Source organism: Pyxicephalus adspersus, chromosome 5 (genome assembly GCF_032062135.1).
Source record: "Pyxicephalus adspersus chromosome 5, UCB_Pads_2.0, whole genome shotgun sequence".
Taxonomy (NCBI): Eukaryota; Metazoa; Chordata; class Amphibia; order Anura; family Pyxicephalidae; genus Pyxicephalus; species Pyxicephalus adspersus.
In genome coordinates, this window is record NC_092862.1 from 500192 (window position 1) to 525102 (window position 24911).

The window sequence follows — 24911 nt, forward strand, 5'->3', positions numbered from 1 at the left end:
CTCTTCATACCCACAACTGCCCCTGATTTGGAGGGACTGTCTCTCTTCATACTCCCATCTGCCACTGATTTGGAGGGACAGTCACTCTTCATACCTCCCAACTGCCCCTGATTTGGAGGGACTGTCCAACTTCATACCCCCAACTGCCCCTAATTTGGAGGGACTGTGCCTCTTTTTACCGCTCAGCTGCTCTTGATTTGGAGGGACACTCTTTCTTCATACACCCCAACTGCCACTAATTTGGAGGGACTGTCCCACTTCCTACTCCCCAACTGCCTCTGATCTGGAGGAACTATCCCTTTTCATACCCCCAATTGCCCCTGATTTGGAGGGACTGTCCCTCTTCATACCTCCCATCTGCCCCTGATTTGTAGGGACTGCCCCTCTTGGTACCCCGTAACTGCCTCAGAAATTGAGGGACTGTCTGTTCTCAAACCCCCCAACTGCCCCTGATTTGAAGGGACTGTACCTCTTCATACCACCCAATTGCCCCTGATTTGGAAGAACTATCCCTCTTCATACCCCCAATTGCCCCTGATTTGGAGAGACTGTCACTCTTCATACCCCCAACATCACCTTCACCTGTGAGTACTGCTGGGACCGAACCGAGGGGGGAATGTGCAAACTATGTGTATGTATGTGTGAAAGTAACAACTGTGTATATGTTAATGTGAGTGTGCAGTGCAAAGTTGTGTATGTTTGTGTGAATGTGCAGTGCAATGCTCTGTATATGTTTGTGTGATTGTGCAGTGCAAAGCTGTGTGTGTATGTTTGTGTGAATGTGCAGTGTATGTGAGTATGCAAGTCATACTCACTGCTCATATACATGATTCCCCCTAGGTGTAAAATTTGGTGAAACCCAGGTGAATGGCAATAAATGCAGCAAACATTAGGATTGTTTGCTCCCATGTAAATATTACGATCTCCCAACCTTCACCTCTCGGTGACCCTGGAAGTTCTGTGCTCTGGATGGGGAGGAACAAAGAGGACCTGTCAGTGCGCCTGTCTTGTCACATGTCTAAAGGAGCCCCCCACATACACACATATACCCCCACCTGGGGCATTTCTATGTAAACAGCCCATGGCCAGCCATTCCTTCCACTGACACAGGGTGACATTCATCCATTACCCGAGGGATTTATTACTCCCACAGACCGGTAACACAGCAGCATGCATTACTCCCAACCAACACTAACCCCGGGGTAATAAATATCCCCCCCACTAACCCCGGGGCATATTTTACCCTCCTTGATCACTAACACCGGATTTTTACTCTTTCACTGCCCTAGGGGGTATTTACAATTCCCTCTGACATCAGGGTCTTTTCCTGTCCTGGATATTTCTGCCCCCAATTGTTAGTCGCTGCCCTCTGTAGGCAATAAATATATTAACAAGCAGATGATATTCACAGTGCATGCGGAGTGCCCATTCCTCCTGCTGTGCAGTAAATATCTCTGTGTTCCCTCCTTGTGGAATGACTCCGCACCCAGCAGACTGATGTGAGGGAATGTTGTGTGAATGTTCTGGGATGATTTTCTTAGTGTTTGTTGGCTGTGATAATAATGTGCTTTGAACGTCTCCAGTTCTTGTAACAAACCTGGATGATCCAGTGAACCTGGAATGGATCTGGTCTAGGATTGAAAGCATTTATATAATAGCACATATAAAGAAAACCATTCCAGGTTTGCTAGGTCACCCAGGTTCTTCCATTGATGGTTGATCTGCAGTCTTGGAGAGCTTTGATACATCGGGTCCAATGAAATGAGGTAAATGTTGGCTGCACAGTGAATATCAGGCACTGTCATGGTGAATGTGGATATTTGTGTCTTTTATAGGAAGATGGAACTCTCTGCACTCCTCTCTCTGTTCATCACTTTACTCATCACCATCCACTTCTTCATATCATGGTGGAGACAGTACAAGCAGTACAAGATTCTGCCCCCTGGACCCACCCCGATACCCTTCCTGGGCACCCCAAAGTATATGGATATCCGAACATCAGACAAGGACTACGCCAAGGTAAGTCACCATGCTGGGTCATAAATGCCCAATGACAAACCCAGACTTTTCACTCCCCAATCTGCACATTTATTGTTGGTAAAAACTTTACTGCAGAATTTCCCAAAATTATTAATTTTAGTGTTTGAAAAATCTGGAGAATTCAGGTAATTTGAGCGTTGGATATAAACTAAGCTCCACCCCTTCTCATGCCCTCTAGTGGCCCTTTAACATGACGGACAGCCTTGCTGACCAATAGAATAATACAATGGGTGGAGCTAAGAGCAGCAGGGATGATTATTTGCATATAACTGCGGTCTGATTCTCTGGATCCACCAATCATTTTCATGGAGCTGCCAATAAAGGGAGATTGCAAATTTTATATCAAATGCGACTGATTGTTTGGGACCTTTTAGTGCAGCGCAATGATAAATGCAGCATGTGATACCTTTCTATTCCTGGTATGGAGGCCATAATCCATCCAGGTATTCCCTGTATATTGCTGGGGTATTAATATTATCAAACAGGATTTATATAGTGCCAACATATTACGTAGCGCTGTACATTAAATAGAAGTTACAAACGACAGATCCAGACAGTGACACAGGGGGAGGAGAGGAGCCTAACCTGAAGAGCTTACAGTCCAGGAGTTATTATTGTGATCAAGCAATATATTGGGTAAAATATACATTTCTGGTTCATTTTTGATTAGAATGTAAATTCTTCTTATATGCGTGTTCTTTATAGCAGTTTCCTTTCCTTCCCCTGAGGAAGCAGTTTTATCCGCGAAACGCATCAGAAAAAACAAGGAACATTATTTGGTTATATGAGAGCATTTTTTAGCTTTCTGTGGTATTATTTATTTTTTGTATTGTTTATAATAGTTTTTTTAATAATATGATGCCAGCAATTCCCTATTTTTCCTTCTTCCCCTAATGGGTAAAAAGGTGGAATAACAAATTGCTGTAAATTTGTAGTTTGGGGTGTAACTATTACTTCTGGGACCCCAGCTATGGGGGGAATATCTGAAGAAACCAGAGTACCCGGAGGAAACCCACATAAACACAGGGAGAACCAGCAAACTCCATGCAGATAGTATCCTGGCCGAGATTCAAACCTGGGACCCAGCGCTGCAAAGGCCGGAGTGCTAACCACTGAGCCACCGTGCTGTCCGAGATCCAATCCTTGGCACATGGAAGGCAGAGCTGGGAGCCCAAAGAAGCTGCAGATGGTCGGCCTGGGGGTAACACCGGTGGGGGGGGGGGTTGGCTGCTAAGTGTTGGGGGTTTAGCTGTTCTATATGTCATATGTCATTATCACAGTCTAAAGTCAATTAACGGAACTGCATGTTTTTGGAATGACTGAGGAAACCAGAGTACCCGGAGGAAATTCACACAAACAGGAGGAGAACCTGCAAACTCCATGCAGATAATGTCCTGGCCGAGATTCAAACCTGGGACCCACCACTGCAAAGGCCGGAGTGCTAACCACTGAGCCACCATGCTGAGCCCAAAGAAGCTGCAGATGGTCAGCCTGGGGGTAATACCGGTGGGGGGGGGGTGGCTGCTAAGTGTTGGGGGTTTAGCTGTTCTAGGTGCGTGTTTAGTGAATGTGATTATACTTGAGTGAATCACAGGAGACCCAGCACAGCCAATCACTGCTTTTCTTTTTTTATTTTCCCTTTACATTTTTATACCTCTGAAATTTTTCCACAGGTGATTTTTAGTTTTAACATTTGAATAAACCAAAAATAATAATGAGAGTCTTTTTATAAAAGAATATTTTCAGAGCTTCATATAAAACTTTCTGATTATTATGAGAATCGAGTCAAGGAACTCACATCTGACCCAATAAATCCGTGCAGGAGATCAGCATTGTATAATCTGAGAGGAGAGGCTCTCTGCACACCCAGCGACTCAGGATTAAGGCGTATCTATTAAACAGTGAATGTGGCCTTTATTAAAAACACACAGCTGGTAAATCAACCACCGTCTTTTAAAATTCATGAAAGATTCACCTACAGTGAATGATGAATATCATTCTCCACTTTATAATTAGGGCAAGTGTAGAACTACGTGTTTTGGGGGCATGAAACTCATAGGATGTCGCCTCTTACGCATATTCTGCCCTTCTTATGCAGCGATTATGAAATCCTGAACTGGTTGCTTGGGGCAGAAGTGAGTTTACCTATGAGATTGTCATAACGTATACAAACTGACCGAAGTGCAGGGCTGAGCTCGAGTCACCGGGTGACTTTATTTCAAAAGCACACACAGCCAAAACAAGCAAATGTCTCAATGCATTTCATGTGTTTTGTCCGGGTTCATAGCTTCACATTGGTGTTTGGATTTGCACTGAAACATATTTTGAAGTTAAATTGTTAATAAACCCCAGGTGACAATATATAATATGTTGGAGCTATAAAAATCCTGTTTATTAATAATAATAATAATAATAATGAAATATAGTCACACGTGGGGGAGACGGGTAATCCATAGTAATGACCATGGGGGAAAGGGGTAATCTATAGTGAATACCATGAGGGAACAGGAGTATAGCAATGACCATAAAGAGAGGGAGGTAATCCATAGTAATTACCATGGGGGAAAGGTTAACCCATAGTAATGACCATAGTGGGGTGGAATCCATATTAATGACCATTAGGGAGAGACGGTAATTCATAGAAATGACAGTGGTGGGGGATGGGTATTCCATAGTAATGACCATGGGGGGAGAGGGGGTAATCCATAGTAATGAGCATGGGGGTAGGGGTATTCCATAGTAATTAACACAGGTGGAAGAGGTAGTAATTTATAGTAATGACCATGGGCAAAGAGGTGGTAATCTATAGTAATGACCATAAGCGGAGAGGGGGTGATCCATAATAATTGCCATGGGGGAAGAAGGGTTATCTATAGTAATGACAATGGGGGAAGAGAGGGTAATCTATAGTAATGACCATGAGGGGAGAGGGGGTAATCCGTAGTAATGACTATGGGGGAAGAGGGGGAAATCCATAGTAATGACTAGCGGTGGAGAGGAGATAATCCATAGTTATGAGCATGGAGGGAAGGGGTATTCCATAGTAATGAACACGGGCGGAAGAGGGGGTATTTCATAGTAATGACCATGTGCAAAAAGGTGGTAATCTACAGTAATAACCATGGGCTAAGAGGGGGTAATCAATAGTAATGACCATGTGGGAAAAGGGGATAATACATAGTAATGACCATTGGGGGAGAGGGGGTAAACCATAGTAATGACGATGAGGGGAGAGGGGGTAATCCATAGTATTGACCATGAGGGGAAAGGGGGTAATCCATAGTAATGACCTGGGGGGAAAGGGGGTGATCAACAGTAATGACCATGGGGGAAGAGGGGATAATCCATGGTATTGACCATAAGGGAAGAGGGGTAATCCATTGTAATGACCATAGGGGAAGAGGGGGTAATCTATAGCAATGACCATGGGGGAAGAGGGCATAATTCATAGCAATGCCCATTGGCAAAGAGGGGGTAATCCATTGTAATGACTATGGCAGAGAGGGGGTAAACTATTGAAATGACCATGGGGGGGAATCCATAGTAATGACCATGGAGGGAGAGGAGGTAAACCATAGTAATGACCATGGGGGTAGAGGGGGTAAACCATAGTAATGACCATGGGGGGGAGGGGGTACTGTCCTACTTATCTTCAGAGCTGCACTGTAAACACAAATCTCCTTTTAGAAGAATTCTGCTTGATTTTCATCTTTGACTTCCTTTTGTTTCTTACCCACGACAGCTCAGCCAAAAATATGGCCCCATATTCACCATCTGGATGCTGTCTGAGCCGATGGTAGTCCTTTGTGGTTATGAGACGGTGAGGGATGCCCTGGTGAACCATGCTGAGGAGTTCAGTGCTCGACCAATTATTCCAACATTGGATTTCCCTACCAATGGATACAGTAAGAACACAGCCATGACCATGGAGGGGGCAATCCATAGGAATGACAATGAGGGAAGAGGGGGTAATCCATAGCAATGACCATGGAGGGAGAGGGGTAATCTATAGTAATGACCATGAGGAAAAAGGGTGTAGCCAATAGTAATGGCCGCGGGGGAAGAGGGGGTAATCCATAGTAATGGTCGTGAGGGAAGAGGGGGTAATCCATAGCAATGACCATGGAGGGAGAGGGGTAATCCATAATAATTACCATGGAGGGAGAGGGGGTAATCCTTAGTAATGACAATGAGGGAAGAGGGTGTAGTCCATAGCAATGACCATGGGGGAAGAGGGGTAATCCATAGTAATGGCCCTGGGGGAAGAGGGGGTAATCCATAGTAATGGCCATGGAAGTAGTGGAGGTTTGACTCCATTTCAACGACCCTTGCTAAAGAGAAGATTTCCCCACCTATGGATATGGTAAGAACAGCCTTCTCCTTTGCATCTCAGTGCTGCTGATCTCTTACAACCCCTCTGCAATGGCTTCCTCAAATTGTGGTTGCAGGGAATTTCTCTGCTTGTAGGGATTAGGTTCAACTTTCGATCCATCATACATTTAATCGGAACTTTAGCTGTTCTCTTTGCCCTTTTCACAAACTTAGAGGATTAAACAGACACTGCCCACTGTGCCCTGTAATAACAAGCTTGTAGCCTTTTGCCCGGTGCTGAGCTCATTGTTAAGACAACGCGCCGATTGGTGGAACCACGTCAAGCAGTTTGCAAGATAAGGTGGTTAATTTGTGACAAAGAATGTTAGCTGAACTGGAACAAATCAAACCTATGAAGATTCACCCATCACTAGTTGTCTCCATCAGAAACTGCTGTGCACAGGGTGGTGTCACCCCATACACGGGACTGTATGGACCTTCATGGCAGGATCACCAGAGATCATTTATTCAAAGCTGCAGATTTCCAAAGCTTGGAACACCTTAAAGACATTTTAGTGGCTGAGATTACATCTACTAGGGGGCAAAAGGGTTTGTTCACACTGGACAATGATCAGAGCTTTACTAATACATTTATTAATACATTGTATGGAGTCCATAGTTCATCATCATCACCATCATCATAATAATGGTAATAATAATGTATTCGGCCTCAGCATTATATAAAGTTTTACAAGCAAAATAGTAAAAACAAAACTGAATAACAAATATTGCACAACAAACTGCAATAAAGTGATATCTTCCAAGCTATAGAAATGTGGAATGTAAAAGAAGAAAAGATATTTCTGCTGACTATATATTCCAGCCAAAACTGAAAAGCCATGAAATGTATTATTATCATAATTAATAATGTTATTATTATTAATAGACATACTTTGCACACAAAAACCATTGCTGACCTGTTTAGGGATTCAGTTTCCTAATAAGGCCTCGCTGTAGTTCTCTAATAATCAGAAATCTGGAAGCTTGGGAACCCCGTTGTCTAATGGAAAAGAATACCCGCAATCAAATATAAGAACATGGTCAACATCTCAGAGCGGGAATGACATGGTGAACATTGGGAATGCCTGAACGGGGTGTGGCCAACAATTGTTGGGCATTGAGGCATGGTGAAATATGGCAACCTGTTTGCTCTTACAGAGATTGTATTCTTCAAGGCATTGAAAATCTTACTGAGCTGCATTTACAACACGATACATACAAACAGATTTGTATTTGACGGCTTTCCCAGGAGTACAGCTCATTGAATCAATTACCTTGATCACTAACCAACTGGTGTCTGAGATGGAAGGTTGGAGAAAATGATGTTTCATTACCTGAATCTCAGTTTGTACCCAAAGAAGGTTGCCAACATTGCAATATATCATATATGACTCACCTCAGTTATTCCTTAATCAGATACAATCCTATATACATATAGGGATACTATACATAGTAAGGTTATGTAATGCACCTGGGCACACAAACCACAGCCAACTCCAAATTTCCTTTTATCAAGTTTTATTATTGTCATAAAACAAGACAAAGTGCGATAAGCGTAGTACAGGAGGGTAAGGCAAAGGCAGGTCAGGAAAAATCCAAGGTCAGGGCAGGAAGAGTTCAGGCAAGAGTCAGGTTTCAGACCAGGTCGCTATGGAAATGACAAACGGGATTAACATAGACCAACACAAGGACACACCCAAGCACACTGTGTTCACAGAGGCATATAGCGGGTAATGGTGGTCAGGACAAGTTCTCCTTAAATGGCCAGAGTGACCAATGACCTGGCGCCACCTGGCGCCATTTGATTGGTGGGTAACTGAATCCCAAACTATGTCCCACCCCGTGGCAAGGCAGCCGAGTGCCATGCCTTGGGGGGGTACAAGAGGCACTCGTGGTAGCATGCGCACCTCTTCCCACAGCACCCCTGGGACGTGCCCTACTTTGCACACCCAAAGGAGTGCTAAGAACAGGACTTTCTGTAATCACATCCATAGAGATGCAAGGGATGCCGCCTGGCCGAACAGTAGTTTGGCCAGGACAGATCCCTCCGCCTGCAGAGAGAGACACACTGCAAGCCGTCACGCAGGGACGCCGCGGGCTCACAGGACAGGTAAGTTTCTTACAGGTTATGGATATTTTAATTTATTGATGGATACTATATAACAAAAATGTACTGTGGACCAGACTGTTTCATTTGCTATAACTTATAGAATTGGGAGTATTTATGTATTTTATATGTGACGCATATTGCACTGCCTTCACCTGTCTCCACCTCCCCTGAAAAAAACCTTTTTGGTAAAATGCGTTGGGAAACAATCTTCCTTTTTATTTCATTGAAATGTCAGAAGAACTTTGGTTAGTACGTTTTTAGATTTTTTTTTCCCACCTGGGTTATGGACTGATTAATATAAATGAATGGCAGGAGAATTCTGTTTAGCACATTTTATTGTGTATTTATGCAATTAGGTAAAGCAACTTGGCAAAAAATCTCTCCGTTCCCTTTCTCTATTCTATTTCTCTATTGTATGGATTTTATTCTTCCGACCTGCATTGTTGTAGGAATTCCCCCAACGGGCTGTGTTCAGAGGTTTACTTTTTTTTCTTTGTTGTATCATTCATAGTTCTCCCCAGAGGGTTTTAGCCGGTTGCTCCGCCCGGCTGCTGTGCCTCCCCCGCCCAGCTCTCCTCGGCAGCTCTTATCCTCTGCACGTATCTCAGTGAGGCTGCTCTGTGTCATCCGTTCAGAGGATTGGTGCTGGGATGAGAGGTGAGCACACACAGTTCAGCCTTCATGTGAAGGGGACACAGGCAGCCCCGACCCCCATCTAATACCCTGTTTCCCCAATTATAAGGCACTGTCTTATATTTTTTGAAATGCCAAAATATGCCCTAGGTCTTATTTTCAGAAGACTACAGTACACATTTATTGTTGAAAGTCAATCATGATCACTTATGTGCCATTGATTGTCCCCTTCTGATCACTCTGTGCCATTGATTGTCCCCTTCTCTTCTGATCACTCTGTGCCATTGATTGTCCCCTTCTGATCACTCTATGCCATTGATTGTCCCCTTCTGTTCACTGACTTACCTTTTTTTCTACTGTACGGCCGGGTAACTCCATTAGGGCAGGGATCAGTAGCTTGCTTCCTGGTGCAGAATCGTGGGGGCGCGTGTGCCGGCTTGTTACTTTCAGTTTGGCTCTGCACTGCAGCCAGGAGGAGACACACACAGGATCGGGTATCGGAGGATGTCTTATTCACGGGTGAGTGCCTTATTTTAATTATTTTATCAAAAATTGGGGGTGGCTTATTTAATGGGGATGCCTTATAATCAGGGAAACACGGTAGCACGAGGTCGGATTGCTGTTTAAAAAAAATCTGCCGGTGAAATGTATCATCTGCTAGAGCTGTGTGTTAAGTCTGCATGTCATTCTGCATCCTCACAGCTCTCTGTGTACAAACTTCCATATCTCCTAAACTGTATGTCACAATGACTTGTAATTTTCAGGGTGCACAGGGGACCCTCATAGATACTAGTTACTACAACTAGTTACTACTATTAGCCCCCAGCTTTAAAGAATTTCAAGATATGGGGGTCACAAATGTAAAAAGTTATGAAAACTGAACTTTGGGGTTGCTGTTTCAGAGGGAAAGTGCAAATAGGAGTCTTAAATTGACACATTCTGTCCACTTATCTAACATTCTAAACCCCAATTGGGGAATGGGGAGGTGTAAGAAACCAAAAATATAGGTACAAGTGGGGAACGTGTGACTAACATCCCCTAAAACTTCATCACTATGGCATCATTAGAAAATGGACTCTGCCCACTAAATTGTATCGAGGTTGAGGTACTGGAAGGTTACAGTCGTGTAACAAGGAAGTGCATTTTGATGGACAGTTTAATGTTGTAATGATGCCATGGTGATGAAAGGTGATCGCCCCTCGTGTCTCCCACTTCCACCTATATTTTTGTTTCCCTGCACCTCTTACTTCTGGAGAAATTGGGGTTTGAGGTAAGATGCAGACAGATATGTGTAACAGAGCACGCAGCAAACTTTGCTGAGTAGAGATTTATGTTCTCATAATGCCATACTAATTACATTTTAAAAAGGTTTAGCCACAAGTGTCCCCCACTTGCACCTACAGTTTCATTTTCCTATGCCTCTATGTGTGCCTTAAAAATTTTAAGTTAATACAACCAACGGATTAGGAGATATGAAGGTTTGAACACAGCGAGTTGTTAGGCTGCAGAATATGACAAGCAGCTTTTACACTCACATAGCTATCACACTGCGCTGCCGATGACATTATTACACACTGCGGATAAACGTCACAGACAGTGTTTTTATATAGAATATGGGCAATGATAAGAGGGGGTCACTGGCTGTCTTGTCCCCATCTGATATCACATGCATGATGCTATTAAAGCATCGCCACATTTTTAACATTATATTAAAGAGTGAATTTCTGTTATATAATGGAAAAATGTGCTTTTTTTTTGGTAAGGACCAAAGGGGAAATCCGCAGCCTCCTGGGATATTTGTGTCACATATCCCAAGAGGCTCTGCACTGCTCCTTGTGGGCATGCACCTTCACAGGTATTCTTATAATGTAAAAAAAGTGTTCAATCTCATGGATGGGCAGTGTAAGTGAGCATCAGAGAAAAGGTGGAAGCCGAGCCAGCATGGGCTTTTGGGCTAATTTTGTAAAAAAAGCCTGTTACCAATCCTAGGTCCCTAGCAGTTGCCAGAAGTCACTCAGAAGGGGTAAATGTTTTTTGCTGCTAGTATGAGCTAAGCCTAACTTGTTATACCACATTTATTATACTATTACACTACTACAAAGGAAAACATTCTTAAAATTTAGAACACTAGTAAGTTGGGTCACAATACACGGCATAGGACAGTTGTGGCAAAATACATACAATGGAAAAATTGTATATACTAACAGGGCAGACATTACAAAGTTGTAACAAATAATTGGGAGAAGGTAGAACTAAATTTGCTGTGTTTTGCCACACACCCTTTTTTTTTACCACCCGGCTACAGCTTCTCACCACCTGGCTGAAAAAAATTTCTGGGGAGAACACTGGTCATTATTTGGACTGTTTTGAGGGTTGCATTAGAGATGTGGGATTGTTAGCTGGCCATTCCCTGGTGATCTTCTCATGAGCAAGATGGACTTTGCTTAACCAAATGTGCAGAAGAAGCTTCTGGGAAGCTTGCCTCCATCCCTCAGCTCCTGCAGTTATCTGAATTCTACAAGAATCTCAGCATCCAAACTAAGTGTAAAGGATTCCTGAATCTATATCAGGTGACATTGTTTTTGTCTTTTCCTGATGGTTGGACTTTGGGTCAGGCTTCAAATTTGTAGGAAGAGACGTCCGAGACTACACAAGATTCCTCTTAGACTTTTATTGTATCTTCTGTCACCCAGTATATTGTCTGTGTTTGTCCATTGCTGGTGTATTGTGAATCAGTCTGTTGGGTGTATGGAGGACAATGCTTCTTCAGAGATATATTATGGTAAGGAACCCTTGTCACTCTATGACAGGAAGTGTGTTACTGGCAGGATCACTGGGTTAAAATAAAATATTTCAAAGGATTAGTAATCTACAATATATTACATTGTCACAGGTTTGGATTTATTTCTTTTTTGTCATTTAGGAAAACCATTCAATCCGATGCTGATCCTATCCTGTGCTGTGGGGAATATCATGAGCTCAGTGCTGTTTGGGAAACATTTTGACTACAAAGACCCAAAATTTCATGAGCTGATGACGCGTGCCATCGGACACATCAAAATAATTTTTTCCCATTCATATATGGTAGGTTATTGGGGTGGATTTATCATTATAGGATGAAATGGTAAATGATTATGAAGAATTGGATCTTATGTTATGTCTATGACTCCAGGTACAGTAAGTAGTAATTGTATTTATTCAGGGTAATAAGTAGGATTAGGGAATGAGGCCAATAGTCAGGTTTTGGGGTAAGCTGGTGGATCAGGGGTTTTAGAATCTCATTCAGCATTGAATTTTCAAATTTTGTATAGAGGAGGTCAGGTACAAAATTTACTCAGATGAGGAGACTCTCATCTGCAGTTGTTTCTTTTGGCATATCAAAGTACAGCTTGCTCCAGAAGTTAATGAATGTGTTGGATCCATAAAGTTTTTTTCTCTGCTTTGTTTGTGATTAACTCACAGTGAGGATTTTATACAGTAACTGACACCACACTGCCTAATATTATGCTGAGACAAACATCTGTCCTTATTGTTTTTATTAAAATAATGTACCTGTTCTGACTTACATACAAATTCAACTTAAGAACAAACCTACAGTCCCTATCTCCTTTGTAGCCCGGGTACTACCTGGTAAGCAACTAAATAAAGTTCACATCAGAAAGACCTTTTAAGTAAATGTTTCAGGAATGATTTGCAAAGTGTAAAAACATAGTTTCATAGTTACTAGGGTTGAGTGAGAAGGACTCTTGTGAGGACAGTCTTGCGAAAATGTTCTTAAACGTCCGATAGGTCCGTGAAAGTTCGGCGGACCAATTTTGCGAATTCTAATAAAGTCAGTAGGCTGACTTTAATCACTAATAGCAAAGCCCCTATACCACCAAATTTGCTAGAGAACAGTGGCAACGAGGGACAAATACAAAAGTTCCAAAAGACTTTGTGGTTTTCCACAAAACGGCAGGCAAAGTGACAGCAGGCAAACAGGATTTTTGCTTGATGGACAGCGTACAGAAGGCAGCATAAACATTAGGAGATTGAGAAAGCGTGGCGCTACACGTGAACTGGTGGTGCTTGAAGACAAAGGGATCCTAAAAGTCACCCTCTAGTGTTGTTGGCTCCTTGGCTGTCGTTAGGAGATATTTTGTCCCACCAATGCGGTATGTTTTGGATGTTTTTGATACACAGGTGGGTGATGTGTACTTGTTTTCCATAAAGACTGGTGGTTTTCTTCCTCATTGAACATCCACTGTGAAGGAATGTTTGGTATCTAAATTTTGCTGACTTTACATTGTTAGTTGTTTGTCCTCTTTGTTTTGAGAACTACAGAACAATATTATATTTGGTTCTCTTATGTATCAGCTTACTAGTAGGATTCATAACAAATAATGACCATTTGAAAGGAAGAGAACTACTCTAATAATGATACAGTTCTATGCCTGCTTAAATACTTCAGAAAGTATTGGCTAGAGTTTATTTGTTGTTTTTTTTTTTTTATTAGTACATTTATATATGAAAAAAATTAAGCACAGAACAACTCAATGTGCCTCTACTCTATTTTTGGGTTTAAGCATAGTCTGTTAAAATGCAGCATTGTAAAAATTATAGCTACTTTGGTTTGTTTAATACAATTGTTTTAAATATTGGGCATTTTGTACAATACTGTACATTTGTCTATTTCCAAATAAATTGCTAATGTAGTTAAAAAAAATCTGTATTTATTTTAATGTTGGCCAGAAATTTCAGTGTACCAAACGGTCTTCTTTGGTAAATAGGAATTGAAATTGATTTTATTTAGTTTTAGTGAACGTAAAGTGTAAAAAAAAGATGACACAATATAGATTACACTAATGGTACTGACCTCTGACAATTTAACAAAACTGAATAGCTATGTGAGGCACTACAAGTAGCAGCAACCACAATTGTACTGAAGGTGCATGTGCAGTTGGTGAACAGCACCTAAGAGTGTAATACACATAACATAACTTGCACTAAATGTGCTGACTGCTGACAATTTAACAAAACTGACTAGTTAGTAGCTCAAAAAGCTCAAAAAAATACCCTATAAAACACTGAACTATGCAGTTAACAACGAACTAAGAAGGCTCCTGTCACACTACAAGTCTCTCCCTGCATCTATCCTCTTCACAGCTGGCATCTAGAGCTGGGTGTAGTGCATCGTCACTGCCACCCAGAAGTGTGTAATGCAATTTTAGTAAATGGAGTACTGATAGGCGGCAGCAGCAGCAACAGGATGAGGCGGTGGGCCATGAGACGGAGTGGGGACTGCATTGGTAACTGGCATCTAGCTGGGTGTAGTGCATCATCAATGCCACCCAGAAGTGTGTAATGCAATTTTAGTAAATGGAGTACTGATAGGCGGCAGCAGCAGCAACAGGATGAGGCGGTGGGCCATGAGACGGAGTGGGGACTGCATTGGTAACTGGCATCTAGCTGGGTGTAGTGCATCATCAATGCCACCCAGAAGTGTGTAATACAAACATCTGAAATTTGTGATTAAACGTAGGAGGGCGAGATCAAGATGTTTTGTGCGTCAGCACTGTTGCTGTGGTCTGTGGTGCCCAAAGCATTAGGAAGGTAGACAACATTGCTAGTTTGCATCATGAAGTGGATGACATGAATGCCAACCTCAATCTTACAATACTTAGCTGAAAAATTAGGCAAAGGCAATGATACATATCAGTGTGGCAGTACTGGGGGTTTTCATCTGCAGTTTGTTGGCCTCCTGGATGCAGCAGAAATGTAAATGCAGGAGGAGGAGGAGGAGGGAGAGAAATAGGTTGGCTCATGCTTTCCTACAACACCCCTTGGTGGGTGTACCAGGTGGTGTAATGCCTCTTTACCCCCCACTGAGCTATGCAAGGCCACCCAGTGAGCGGTGAAGGACAGTTAGCTTCCCACTCTGTGCCTGGTTGTCCGGCTGTCCACGGTGACGTAGATTTGGCTAAACACCGAGAATGCCAATGCCCCGGAGAGGTTTTCTATTACATATAATGCCTGCTTTGTATATTCCATCTCAGCTCGGCCCAGGCCATCAGGTCATGGAAGGGAGTCCACAATTCTGTATGACAGTACAGCTGCAAGGACAATTGTTTTGCTAGACGTGAATTGAATTCAATGACTCTTTGACCGTTGGGCCCATAGCCTGATGCCATGCGCAGAACTCCAGTAGAGTAGGCTGAAAAGACTGGGAGCTAAAGGGGTCACTGGAGTACCTATCTTGTGGCAACAAATGTCATCTGACGCTACGAAACCTGCAGGTAGAAGCTGATATCTCATCGCTGCTAGAAATCTGGCTGGCACCACCCTCCTGAGATGTAGTAGCAATGACAGTTGGAGGTGGAGAAGGAGTCAATAAAGGTGGAAGAGCAGACAATGTTGAGGTTCCACCTCCTTCAAGACAACGCAAGTACTGCTCCCATTTTGGTTTGTGGTTTTTGCGCATGTGGGAAAGCAGGGATGTTGTACCCAAATGTGATCCGGACTGTCCTCTGTGGATGCAGATTGCTACGCACCCTTCATCGTCTTTCGAAGACCACACTGGAGAGGTGCAAGCAACCACTCTGCTGCTCATTTCCTTTGCCTGCCTCTGCTGGGTGCCCTGCGTCTGCTCCAGCTCCATCTCCCTTAAGGTCATATGGTCTCTGACTGTTCCCCTGCTTGTGCCCACTCATCTGTCTCTTCTTTGGGACTCACATAAGGCAGATTTGCGGACCCTTCCACCCCGAGTCTGTTGCTGCTGCCTTTCCTCTATGTCTGTTTCGGAACTGCTGCTAGCCCTTACAGCACGGTGCCCTTGGGCAGCTGCTAGCCATTGGGCAGCACGGTGGCTCAGGGGTTAGCACTTTGGCCTTTGCTGCACTGGATCCCAGGTTTGAATCTAGGCCAGGACACTATCTGCATGGAGTTTGCAGGTTTCCTCCCACATCCCCAAAACATGCAATGAGGTTACATGCTTCTCCCCAAAATTTGACCTTAGACTACATTGATGACATATGACTATGGTAGGGACATTAGATTGTGAGCTCCTTTGAGGGACAGTTGGTGGCACGACTTTAGACTTTGTACAGCGCTCCGTAATATGATGGCGCTATATAAATACTGTGTAATATTAATAATATTAACAACATGCACCGGTGGTTCCCAGGTGACATCACGGTCATCATTATCCTCATTTTCATCTAAGCCAACCTCTGCAAATGCAGCCACTGATCCAGAACCCTCCCCCAGCAAGTGCTGACCACACTCTCCAAGGGTCTCAAAGTCTGCCTCCTGCTCTGAAATTTGCAATGAATTTGCAAAGGATAAAAACCAGTTCTTCCTCTGGATTAGCTTGAGACGTCCCCCTCTATCTGGATGGCTGCCAGCAGTTAGTGCTGCTATTCCCAACCGCTATCTTCTAAAACAAATAAGAATGGAAAAAGAACCCAAGTTTGTTTTTATCCTTTTCATCCACTTGAGGCATGATAGGGACGATATGGCCTCTTCCCTGGTTTAAGGTTTCAGCAATTCAATTACGATCTCCCAAACCCCTGAAAAAGCCCCATGGGGCAAAACGCGTTGTACAGGGATATCAAACCTTGTACTCATATATACTGCTGTAATTGTATATAAAATTGCTAGAACAGAACTCTTTTGTTAAAAAAGGGCTAGCATAGGCGGTCTCTGTCTAGCTTTTAGGATGTTTAATACAAATAAAGCTTAATTTTTTTATCAAAGATTCATTTGGCCTCACAAAAGCCTGTCTTTTATTTCTTCTTCATCCTCAGGCTGGGCCTTCAAGAGGGAACTCGCTTACCAAACTTTAATTTTGGGCTACTCTCTTTGGTGTCACCTTCGTTCTTTACCACATCTCAGACCTGTTTGACAACTTGTGCTGCTGCCTCCAACAGTTTGCTGGTGCTGCTGTCATACAGTGGTGGACTCCCGGGGAGTATGCCCCCTGCAAGATGCGGCAGGTCACGCAGCGCCACGCCTTCCGCTGCGTCTACGGCTCATCTTTTACTTATTTGGGCAAAAATGCACCTGTACTAAACGGTTTCTATGGTAACTAGGAAGAGGTATCAAACACTGAAATATCTGTATTTTTTTATAGTAGGACAGAAATTTTTCTGTCCCAAACGGGCGTCTTTGGTAAATAGGTATAGGTAGCTTCAAAAACTACTATATCCGTATCTATACAGATATACAAAAGGCTCCTAAACTGTTCCTGTCACAATGCATGTCTCTCCCTGCTTCTATCCTTCACACAGAACACAAGATGGAGTGACAGTGCCTGTGCTCAGATCTCTCCTGATTGGCTGTTGGGCCTTGATGTGCATCCTGGAAGCAAATGACTCGCTCCCAGCCGCGATTCCCGGCAGAAATAAACGCCGTTACCGCCTCCTGCTTTTTCCCTTATTTGTTCGGCGAGAACACAACCTCATGGCAAATAACAAGGCCGGTCTCGCTTCAAAGTTCGGTAAGCGAGAAAGGCCCGATTTGCCACAAGATCGAAATTACAAATCTTGCTCGCTTATCCCTAATAGTTACATAGTAGGTCAGGTTGAAAAAAGACATAAGTCCATCAAGTTTAACCACTAGGGAAATATTTATATCCCAGATATAAAACCATATAAGACATAGTTGGTCCAGAGGAAGGCAAAAAAACCCCGGGGTACAATCTGCTTGAACAGGGGAAAAAAAATCCTTCCTGATTCCATGAGGCAATCGGATGTTCCCTGGATCAGCAGTGACTGTTATTTTTACTTTAAATCCTTAATCCCCAGTTATATTCTGTGCTTCTAGAAATCATCCAGCTTTTTTTAAACCAATCTTTTGAACTTGCTAAACCTCCTTCCTGAGGGAGCCAATTCCATACATTCACAGACCTTACAGTGAAGAATCCCTTCCTTACCTGAAGAATAAACTTCTTTTTCTCCAGACACAAAGGCCCTGATTTATGAAAGCTCTCCAAGACTGGAGAGAATACACTTTCAGAAGTGAAGCAGGGTGATCCAGAAAACATGGAAAGGATTTTTTCTAAAATCATTAGTTTTGAATCCTGGACCAGATCCATTCCAGGTTTGCTGGATTACCCAGCTTCACTTCTGAAAATGTATTCTCTCCAGCCCTGAGGAGCTTTCATAAATCAGGGCCAACGAGCGCCACCTTGTTCTTTGTAATGATCTCACAGTGAATAATTGGGAAGAGAGTTCTCTATATGGACCATTTCCATGGACTAGATCCTTTTCCATTTCTGACTACCCCAAATGTATTCCCCCTAGACAGGATGAAGCATACACGTTGTTAGCCCCAAGTGCATACCTTTACATTTATCTATATTAAATGTCATTTGCCACTTGGCTGCCCAATCACACAGTACATCCAGGTCTGCTTGTAGATTATAGACATCCTGTATGGACTTCATTCCATGACATAGTTTGGTGTCATCTGCAAACACAGAAATGGTACTTTTAATCCCAAACTCCATATCATTTATAAAGATGTTACACAATAAAGGTCCCAACACTGAACCCTGGGGCACACCACTTATATCCTTAAGTTCTACGTAATGACTTTACTCTATTTGTCTCCTGCAGATCTGTAACATCTTCCCGTTACTCCTCAAGCTGCCAATATTACCAAACATCATCTTTAAGGAACAGCTCTATCTGCAGAAATCTGTGCTGAAGTACATTGAGGAGCACAAACGCACCCTGAATCCTGAGGCCCCCCGAGATTTCATCGACCATTACCTGCTGAAGACGAAGGAGGTGAGTACACTGATCCTCATCCTTTCATCCTCAGTCATTGATAAGCACTGCACATATTGCAATAAACCAGCCAATCAGACACAAGATTACTTTGTGGAATGGTAGTCTGACTTTTCATGTTTATAAGGTTTTAGCTTTAAATGGCTCTGTACACTTTATATTCCGCCCTCTAATGATGAACAGCCCAATGTCATATGAGTACAGTGAACATTGAAAGTGTAAATCTATGATTTCTATATCCCATCTCCTGTCTAATATTCTCTCTCCTTTCCCAGAGCCAGATGAAGGCCAAAGCAAGGCTCCTTGTCTTATTTTCTCTCCTTCCTTCTCTTCTCCTTTCCCTTCTCATTTGCTCTTCCAATCTCCTTCTCTTTATTTCTCATTTTTTTTCTCCACCTTTCTGTTCTCTGCTCTCCTCTAACTTTTGCTATCATCCTTTATCTCCCCTATGTCCTTTGTCTCCTTTTCTCCATCCCCCTCTTTACTCTTGTTACCATTAATTTTTCCTTCAATCTTTCTTTCTCATAACATTTCTACTTTTTTCTTTTCTTCTATAACCTCTGTCCTTCCTACTGCTGTCTTTTCATCTTTTATTATTTCTTCATTCCTCTTCCTTTCCTTCTCCGATTAGTTCTTCTTTTTTTCCTCTCTCTTTCACTTTTCTTCTCTATTTTAAATATTTTTCTTTTCCTCTTATCTACTTACATTCTCTTTTCATTGTCTCTTTGCTCTCTTTTGATTTCTCTCTTCTCCTTCCCCTTCCCCTCTCCCATTTTGTCTTCTGCTGCTATTTCTCTCTTCTCATCTCTTCTTTTCACATTTTCCTCTCCCTGATGTTGCAAAACAAACACAACTCTCATACACAAATCTTGCAGCCCTCCTGTAGAATTTAGCTGATGTTTGTAGCTTTCTCCTCCATTGTGTCTGTTGTGTATTCTCTTTCTGTATAGATGGAGCATGAAGAGTACCCAGATTTCTGTGACTTGAGTCTCCCTAATATTATGGTGGGATTGTTATCGGCAGGATCTGAGACCACTGCTTCCACACTGAAGTTCATCCTGGTCCTCATGGCTCACTATCCTGATGTCCAGGGTAAGATCAATGACTGACCGTGCAGCAAATAGTAAGAAAGTCTGATCTGTCATAAATTCACAATGATCAATGTACAAATTAGAAGACCAAAACCCTGCCAGGTCTTTATCACAGTTTAAGCTCCTGGCGGGGAGATCCAAGCTCACAAATTGTATAGGGACAAATGGTGATAGGAAATGCAAAAGTCAGAGCCGGAACCAAAGGTGGGGAAGATTCTTCCAATGAGGTTTCATTGCTTCTTTGACAACTAAGTAAAAGTTTCCCTTTGAAAGTTATTTTCCCTAATGGGCCAGAGACTTCATTGGGGGAACAACTGACTGGGGTTGTCACCCTTTCCTATCCTATTCCTCCCCCATAAAGTTTTATTTTTATATGTACCTGAATGTTGATGAATGTCAACAGAAAAATGTAATTTGATTTGCCTGAACTGGAATTATTATTATCTAGTTTTTATAATGTGCTGACATATTATGCAGCGCTGTACAAAGTCCATAGTCATGTCACTAGCTGTTCATCAAAGGAGCTCACAATCTAATGTCCCTACCATAGATATATGTCATTACCACAGTCGATTTTGGGAGAAGTCAATTAACCTAACTGCATGTATTTGGAATGTGGAAGGATACCGGAGGAAACCCACACAAACACGGGGATAACCTGTAAACACCATACAGATAGAGTCCTGGCCAAGATTTGAACCTGGGACCCTAATGAGACACAGTGCCATCCTTAGCTCCTGAGACATGGAGAATCTTAGTGGAATGAGTGGTGTCCGCCTTGCCCAGTGATCTTTTTCTAAACAAACCAACTCCTCCCACTCTCACTTTCCATCTTTACAACTAAATAGTTGGTCACCCTGTAATATAATAAGAACTAGGCGTGCTCTTTGACATAACACACAAAGTGCATAGGGGACACAGGAGAGAATTTTCTGACCAGAACATTTTTTTGTACCTGTCATACAGACGTGCTATTCTTTGAACTGTATATAAAAGTAACTAAAAGGGAAAAAAATACCTTGATAGGATTCATTTTATATATCTTGAATAAACTGAATGAAAACTGAAAAAAACTGAAATAATGAGCTTTATGCATATCCGGCCAATAGCCAAGATGCAAAGTGGGGGGGCTTCTGCTCCCAGTAGGAGGGGATTTTACTATCAGTAGGTGGGACTTCTGATGTCAGGAGGTGGGGCAGAGTGGAATCCCATCCTTGAATAGCTGAATCCCTTTCCCACCAGAATCTCCACCTTCTGGCTTCTTTGGGTAAACATGAGATGTCATCATTAGGATGCCAGGGTGGATTGAAGGGGTGCTGGGCCACAATGCCAAGGTCTCTGTATATAGACACCCCAGGTAAGGGGTGCAGTTTAGAATTTTCATGGACTGTGGAGGCCAAACAAATAAGTGGATTGTTTTATGTAAATTACCTATAAAGGATCTGATGCGGAAGTCTTGGTGACTTGGTGATGGTCCAGGAAACTTTCAGAGGTTTGTCTCATTTGATTTTCCTTTGATGTTTCCTTCTCGTATCTTAAATATCTGGGCACGTTTGATCAAATTCATCAGTCAGTCAGCTAATGACTATGGCTCTTGAATATTCATACCTATAACAGTATCAGACCATTAGCTCAATCCTGGTATACTTATATTGCAACACACATTGTAATATAGCTTGTTTGATGTGTATTTTAGATTTGATATTATCCGTTATGGGGAAAGTGGAACCCCCTTCTTCTTTCCTTAAATTGCGTTATATCTTTTGGAAAATTAGCCCTTGTTTTTAAAAAAGGTCATAATCACTTCGGTTTTAAACCTTTGTTACAAATATCCAAAAGTGTTTCACTGATGTCAAGGATATGTTTGTATGACAATGATGTGGGCTATTATTACTATGATTATTGCTGGCTTGTATGTTGAAATATGCTTGCCATTACTACTCATATTATCATTAAGTTGTCTATAATGTTTGTTATTTGATTTCAGTTTACTTTTCATCAATGATATCGGTTGAATTCCTCTTTATTCGCATCACTGATATGGCGATCTGCATTTCCTTGCAGCAATATACACACATAGTACTCTGTATTTCCTTGCAGCTATAGATACACCCATCACACGCCTCCCTAATCCATCTACAATAGGCTCCTGACCTTTTTCCTACCCCCATTCCTCCCTCTAGTGCCCGTCCCTTGTGGCTAGCGGGGGACCCAGAGTCTCATAACTCGGTTGGCCATCACCAGCCGCTGCAGGTGTTTGGATAACTCCTCCTTCGTTAATCCACAGTGTGGATTGTCGATCTGCTTTATGTATTTGAGCGGCTCGATTAGCCACGGATTGCTGGCACTATGGGTAAGGGCGGAAGTAGACTCATTGATTTGTTTACACTGGTGCAGTGAGGTAATAATTGATGCACGCACGTGACTTACTAAGGTTTAGTATACAGGGACGTTTTCTCCAGTGTTTAACCTGAGGCTTTAAAAGCCCATTTTTTAAATCCACATGCATGCCAATGAGTTAATATACACCAAGACATTTCCTTGAGGCACGTTCATGAGCTTTACCTTAAACACCGGAAACCGCGCCCAATGAATTCAAGGGAGTCTTTTACAAGCATTTTTAGGCTTTTTATAAAAGCTTCTATTGAAAACAATCGGGGCTTTTATAAGCTTTTTAGCAGGACTTTGGAATCTGGAAGCCTCCTTTAATAAAGAGACTCCCAGATCTCCACCACCCCATCCTGGGTAATGAGTACAGGGGTACATAAAACCCCTTATTCATTCCCTGAAAGGGTTATAAATATGTGTAAAAAGAAGACTCCCACAGTATGATTCCCACGGCTGCATTAATGACATGAGCACAGCTGTGGGACTCCTCCTGACAGTGTGGGATCCCTGGGCACTAGGGGTTAAATGAGGACAAGGGTCCCCATTCACCTCTAGTGCTTTGTGATTGGCTGAAAAAAGGGAAACCCTGATGACAGCAGAGCAATCAGCAGAGTTGTGCTATGCTGACAGCTCTGCTCTCCTTATTACTCCCACAGCCCTAGAGGCACTCTAGTATGTTTTTTTGGATAAATAACATGTCATAGCTCCTCGAGGGCTGCGTGAGTAATCAGGAGAGCAGAGCTGTCAGCAAAGCACAACTCTTCTGATTGCTCTGCTGTAATCAGGGTTTCCCTTTTTTCAGGCAATCACAAAGCACTAGGGGCGAATGGGGAGCCTTGTCCTGAATGCAGCTGTGGGAATCATCCTGTGATTATTGGATAAATTGTAAAAAAAAATAAATAAAAAGTTTAGGTATAAAAAACACATATATTTAATAAAATACTTTAACATTAATGTTTTTTTAACATATATTTTTAACCCCTTCAGGGAATGTGGAAGGGGTTTTATGTACCCCTGTGCTTATTTCTTGAAAGAGTTAAAAGTACAATTTTTGTAAACGCTTATGTAAAATTGCAGCAACTTGCGGTAAAACGCGCCATATGCATGGTCGGAACGTTAACATACTAAGATATCCTTCTGCTGCCCCTACAAAGATTTGCTTCCTGCTTCATTAGCGTTTTTTTTTCACCCAAGGACCACGCTAACTGTTGGCTGTATTGCTTTTTTATCCCACGCTGACATTTATAACTCTCTAGAGTAAGGTAATCTTTATTGAAAGATATTTTGTTATAAACTACCTGTAGTTCCAAAAAAGTTTTTGTTTGAACTTGAGCTATGTATTTATTGAGCAGCTACTTACCTTCACAATATACCGATTCACTATCATTATATAATGATATATATGTTCTTTGACCAACCCTAAAGTTTACTTATGTCATTACTATGTATGAGCATCCCCCTAAGGACGTTGGTATGAACATGTTGATTGAATAACTGATTTTTCAATAACATTAACAGATATTCAGCTTAAGTATCAGTCACCCTGAATTCACTTTATTGGTATATCCCTATTCAAAGTTTAGAAATACAAGTAAGCACTATTTGCCAAAAAACCCCGCTCCTATTTTCCTATGATATCATTTGATTTTATGTCTTATTGGGACAAAGCTGAAACAAAAAACGTTATAGGCCAATAATGCACAATAAATATTGAAATCTACATCTGGAATGTCCACCTTTTTACATGAAATCTGACTTTTATCTTTCAGTGAAGGTCCAGAAAGAAATTGATGAGGTGACACAGTCATTGCGCCCACCTGGCTCATGCCCTTGCTGCTCACCCATTTTCTGCCAGGACCTAAGCCTGTGAAAGAGTCTGGTTTTATATTTAGGACAGACCTCACTCATTTTTTATTTATTTTGTATAAGACAATAAACATCATATCATTATTTGTAATAAATGGTATAAGTTTCCTGTAGTTACATTGTTTTCTTTGAAGTTAAACTTTGTGTACTCACTTGGTCTGAGCAAACCGATTGGCCCTACTGTCAGTTTATTCTGCTATGTGGATGTGTAACCAAAATACTGTCCCCTTCTGAATTCAGACATTTTGACATTTTGCTATAATTTTTTTGAAAACAGCCATATATTTGTCAGTCTGTCTCTTGCTCAATTCTCCCTTTTTTATTTCTGTAGGTATGCGTGTTTGTGCTGGGGAGATATTGGCCCGAATGATGCTTTTTCTTCTTTTCTCCGCTCTGCTGCAGAAATTCACCCTAAAGTTGCCTCCAGGAGCTGAGCGACATGATTCCAAATGGCTGTATGCTAATAAAAATGAGATTATAATGAATACTGAGCTGTGCGCCATTCCAAGAACATTGGCCACCAAGTAATCTGTAATAAGCCAAGCCAAGTATATGCAGATGAGACTTTCTCTATGGGAGCCTCCCATTTTTTATTACACTGGGATGGTGGGGTTTACCTGCAAGTTCACCAATAAATGTAAC

At 42.1% G+C, this 24911-nt stretch overlaps 2 protein-coding genes across 2 annotated transcripts; both read left to right on the plus strand.

The window, feature by feature from the left end:
- The first annotated feature begins 1581 nt into the window (after positions 1–1581).
- On the plus strand, positions 1582–6044 carry LOC140330409 (cytochrome P450 2C20-like). The gene is made up of 2 exons (XM_072410529.1): positions 1582–2019; positions 5783–6044. The coding sequence occupies exons 1-2, from the start codon at positions 1804–1806 to the stop codon at positions 6017–6019; spliced, it is 453 nt and encodes a 150-aa protein (XP_072266630.1). The 5' UTR covers positions 1582–1803; the 3' UTR covers positions 6020–6044.
- A 1657-nt stretch (positions 6045–7701) lies between these two features.
- On the plus strand, positions 7702–24273 carry LOC140331858 (cytochrome P450 2C29-like). Its single transcript, XM_072413192.1, has 5 exons — positions 7702–7720; positions 12078–12238; positions 18751–18924; positions 19875–20016; positions 24173–24273. Exons 1-5 carry the CDS (start codon positions 7714–7716, stop codon positions 24271–24273), a joined length of 585 nt encoding a protein of 194 aa, XP_072269293.1. The 5' UTR covers positions 7702–7713.
- The last annotated feature ends 638 nt before the right edge of the window (positions 24274–24911 follow it).

Coding starts and splice junctions, on each gene's coding strand:
- LOC140331858 (XM_072413192.1), top strand. Junction 12,239..18,750: donor TTTTTTCCCATTCATATATG/GTAGGTTATTGG, acceptor TGTCTCCTGCAG/ATCTGTAACATCTTCCCGTT. Junction 20,017..24,172: donor TCACTATCCTGATGTCCAGG/GTAAGATCAATG, acceptor TTTATCTTTCAG/TGAAGGTCCAGAAAGAAATT.
- LOC140330409 (XM_072410529.1), top strand. CDS start 1,804: ATGGTGAATGTGGATATTTGTGTCTTTTATAGGAAGATGGAACTCTCT. Junction 2,020..5,782: donor CAGACAAGGACTACGCCAAG/GTAAGTCACCAT, acceptor TACCCACGACAG/CTCAGCCAAAAATATGGCCC.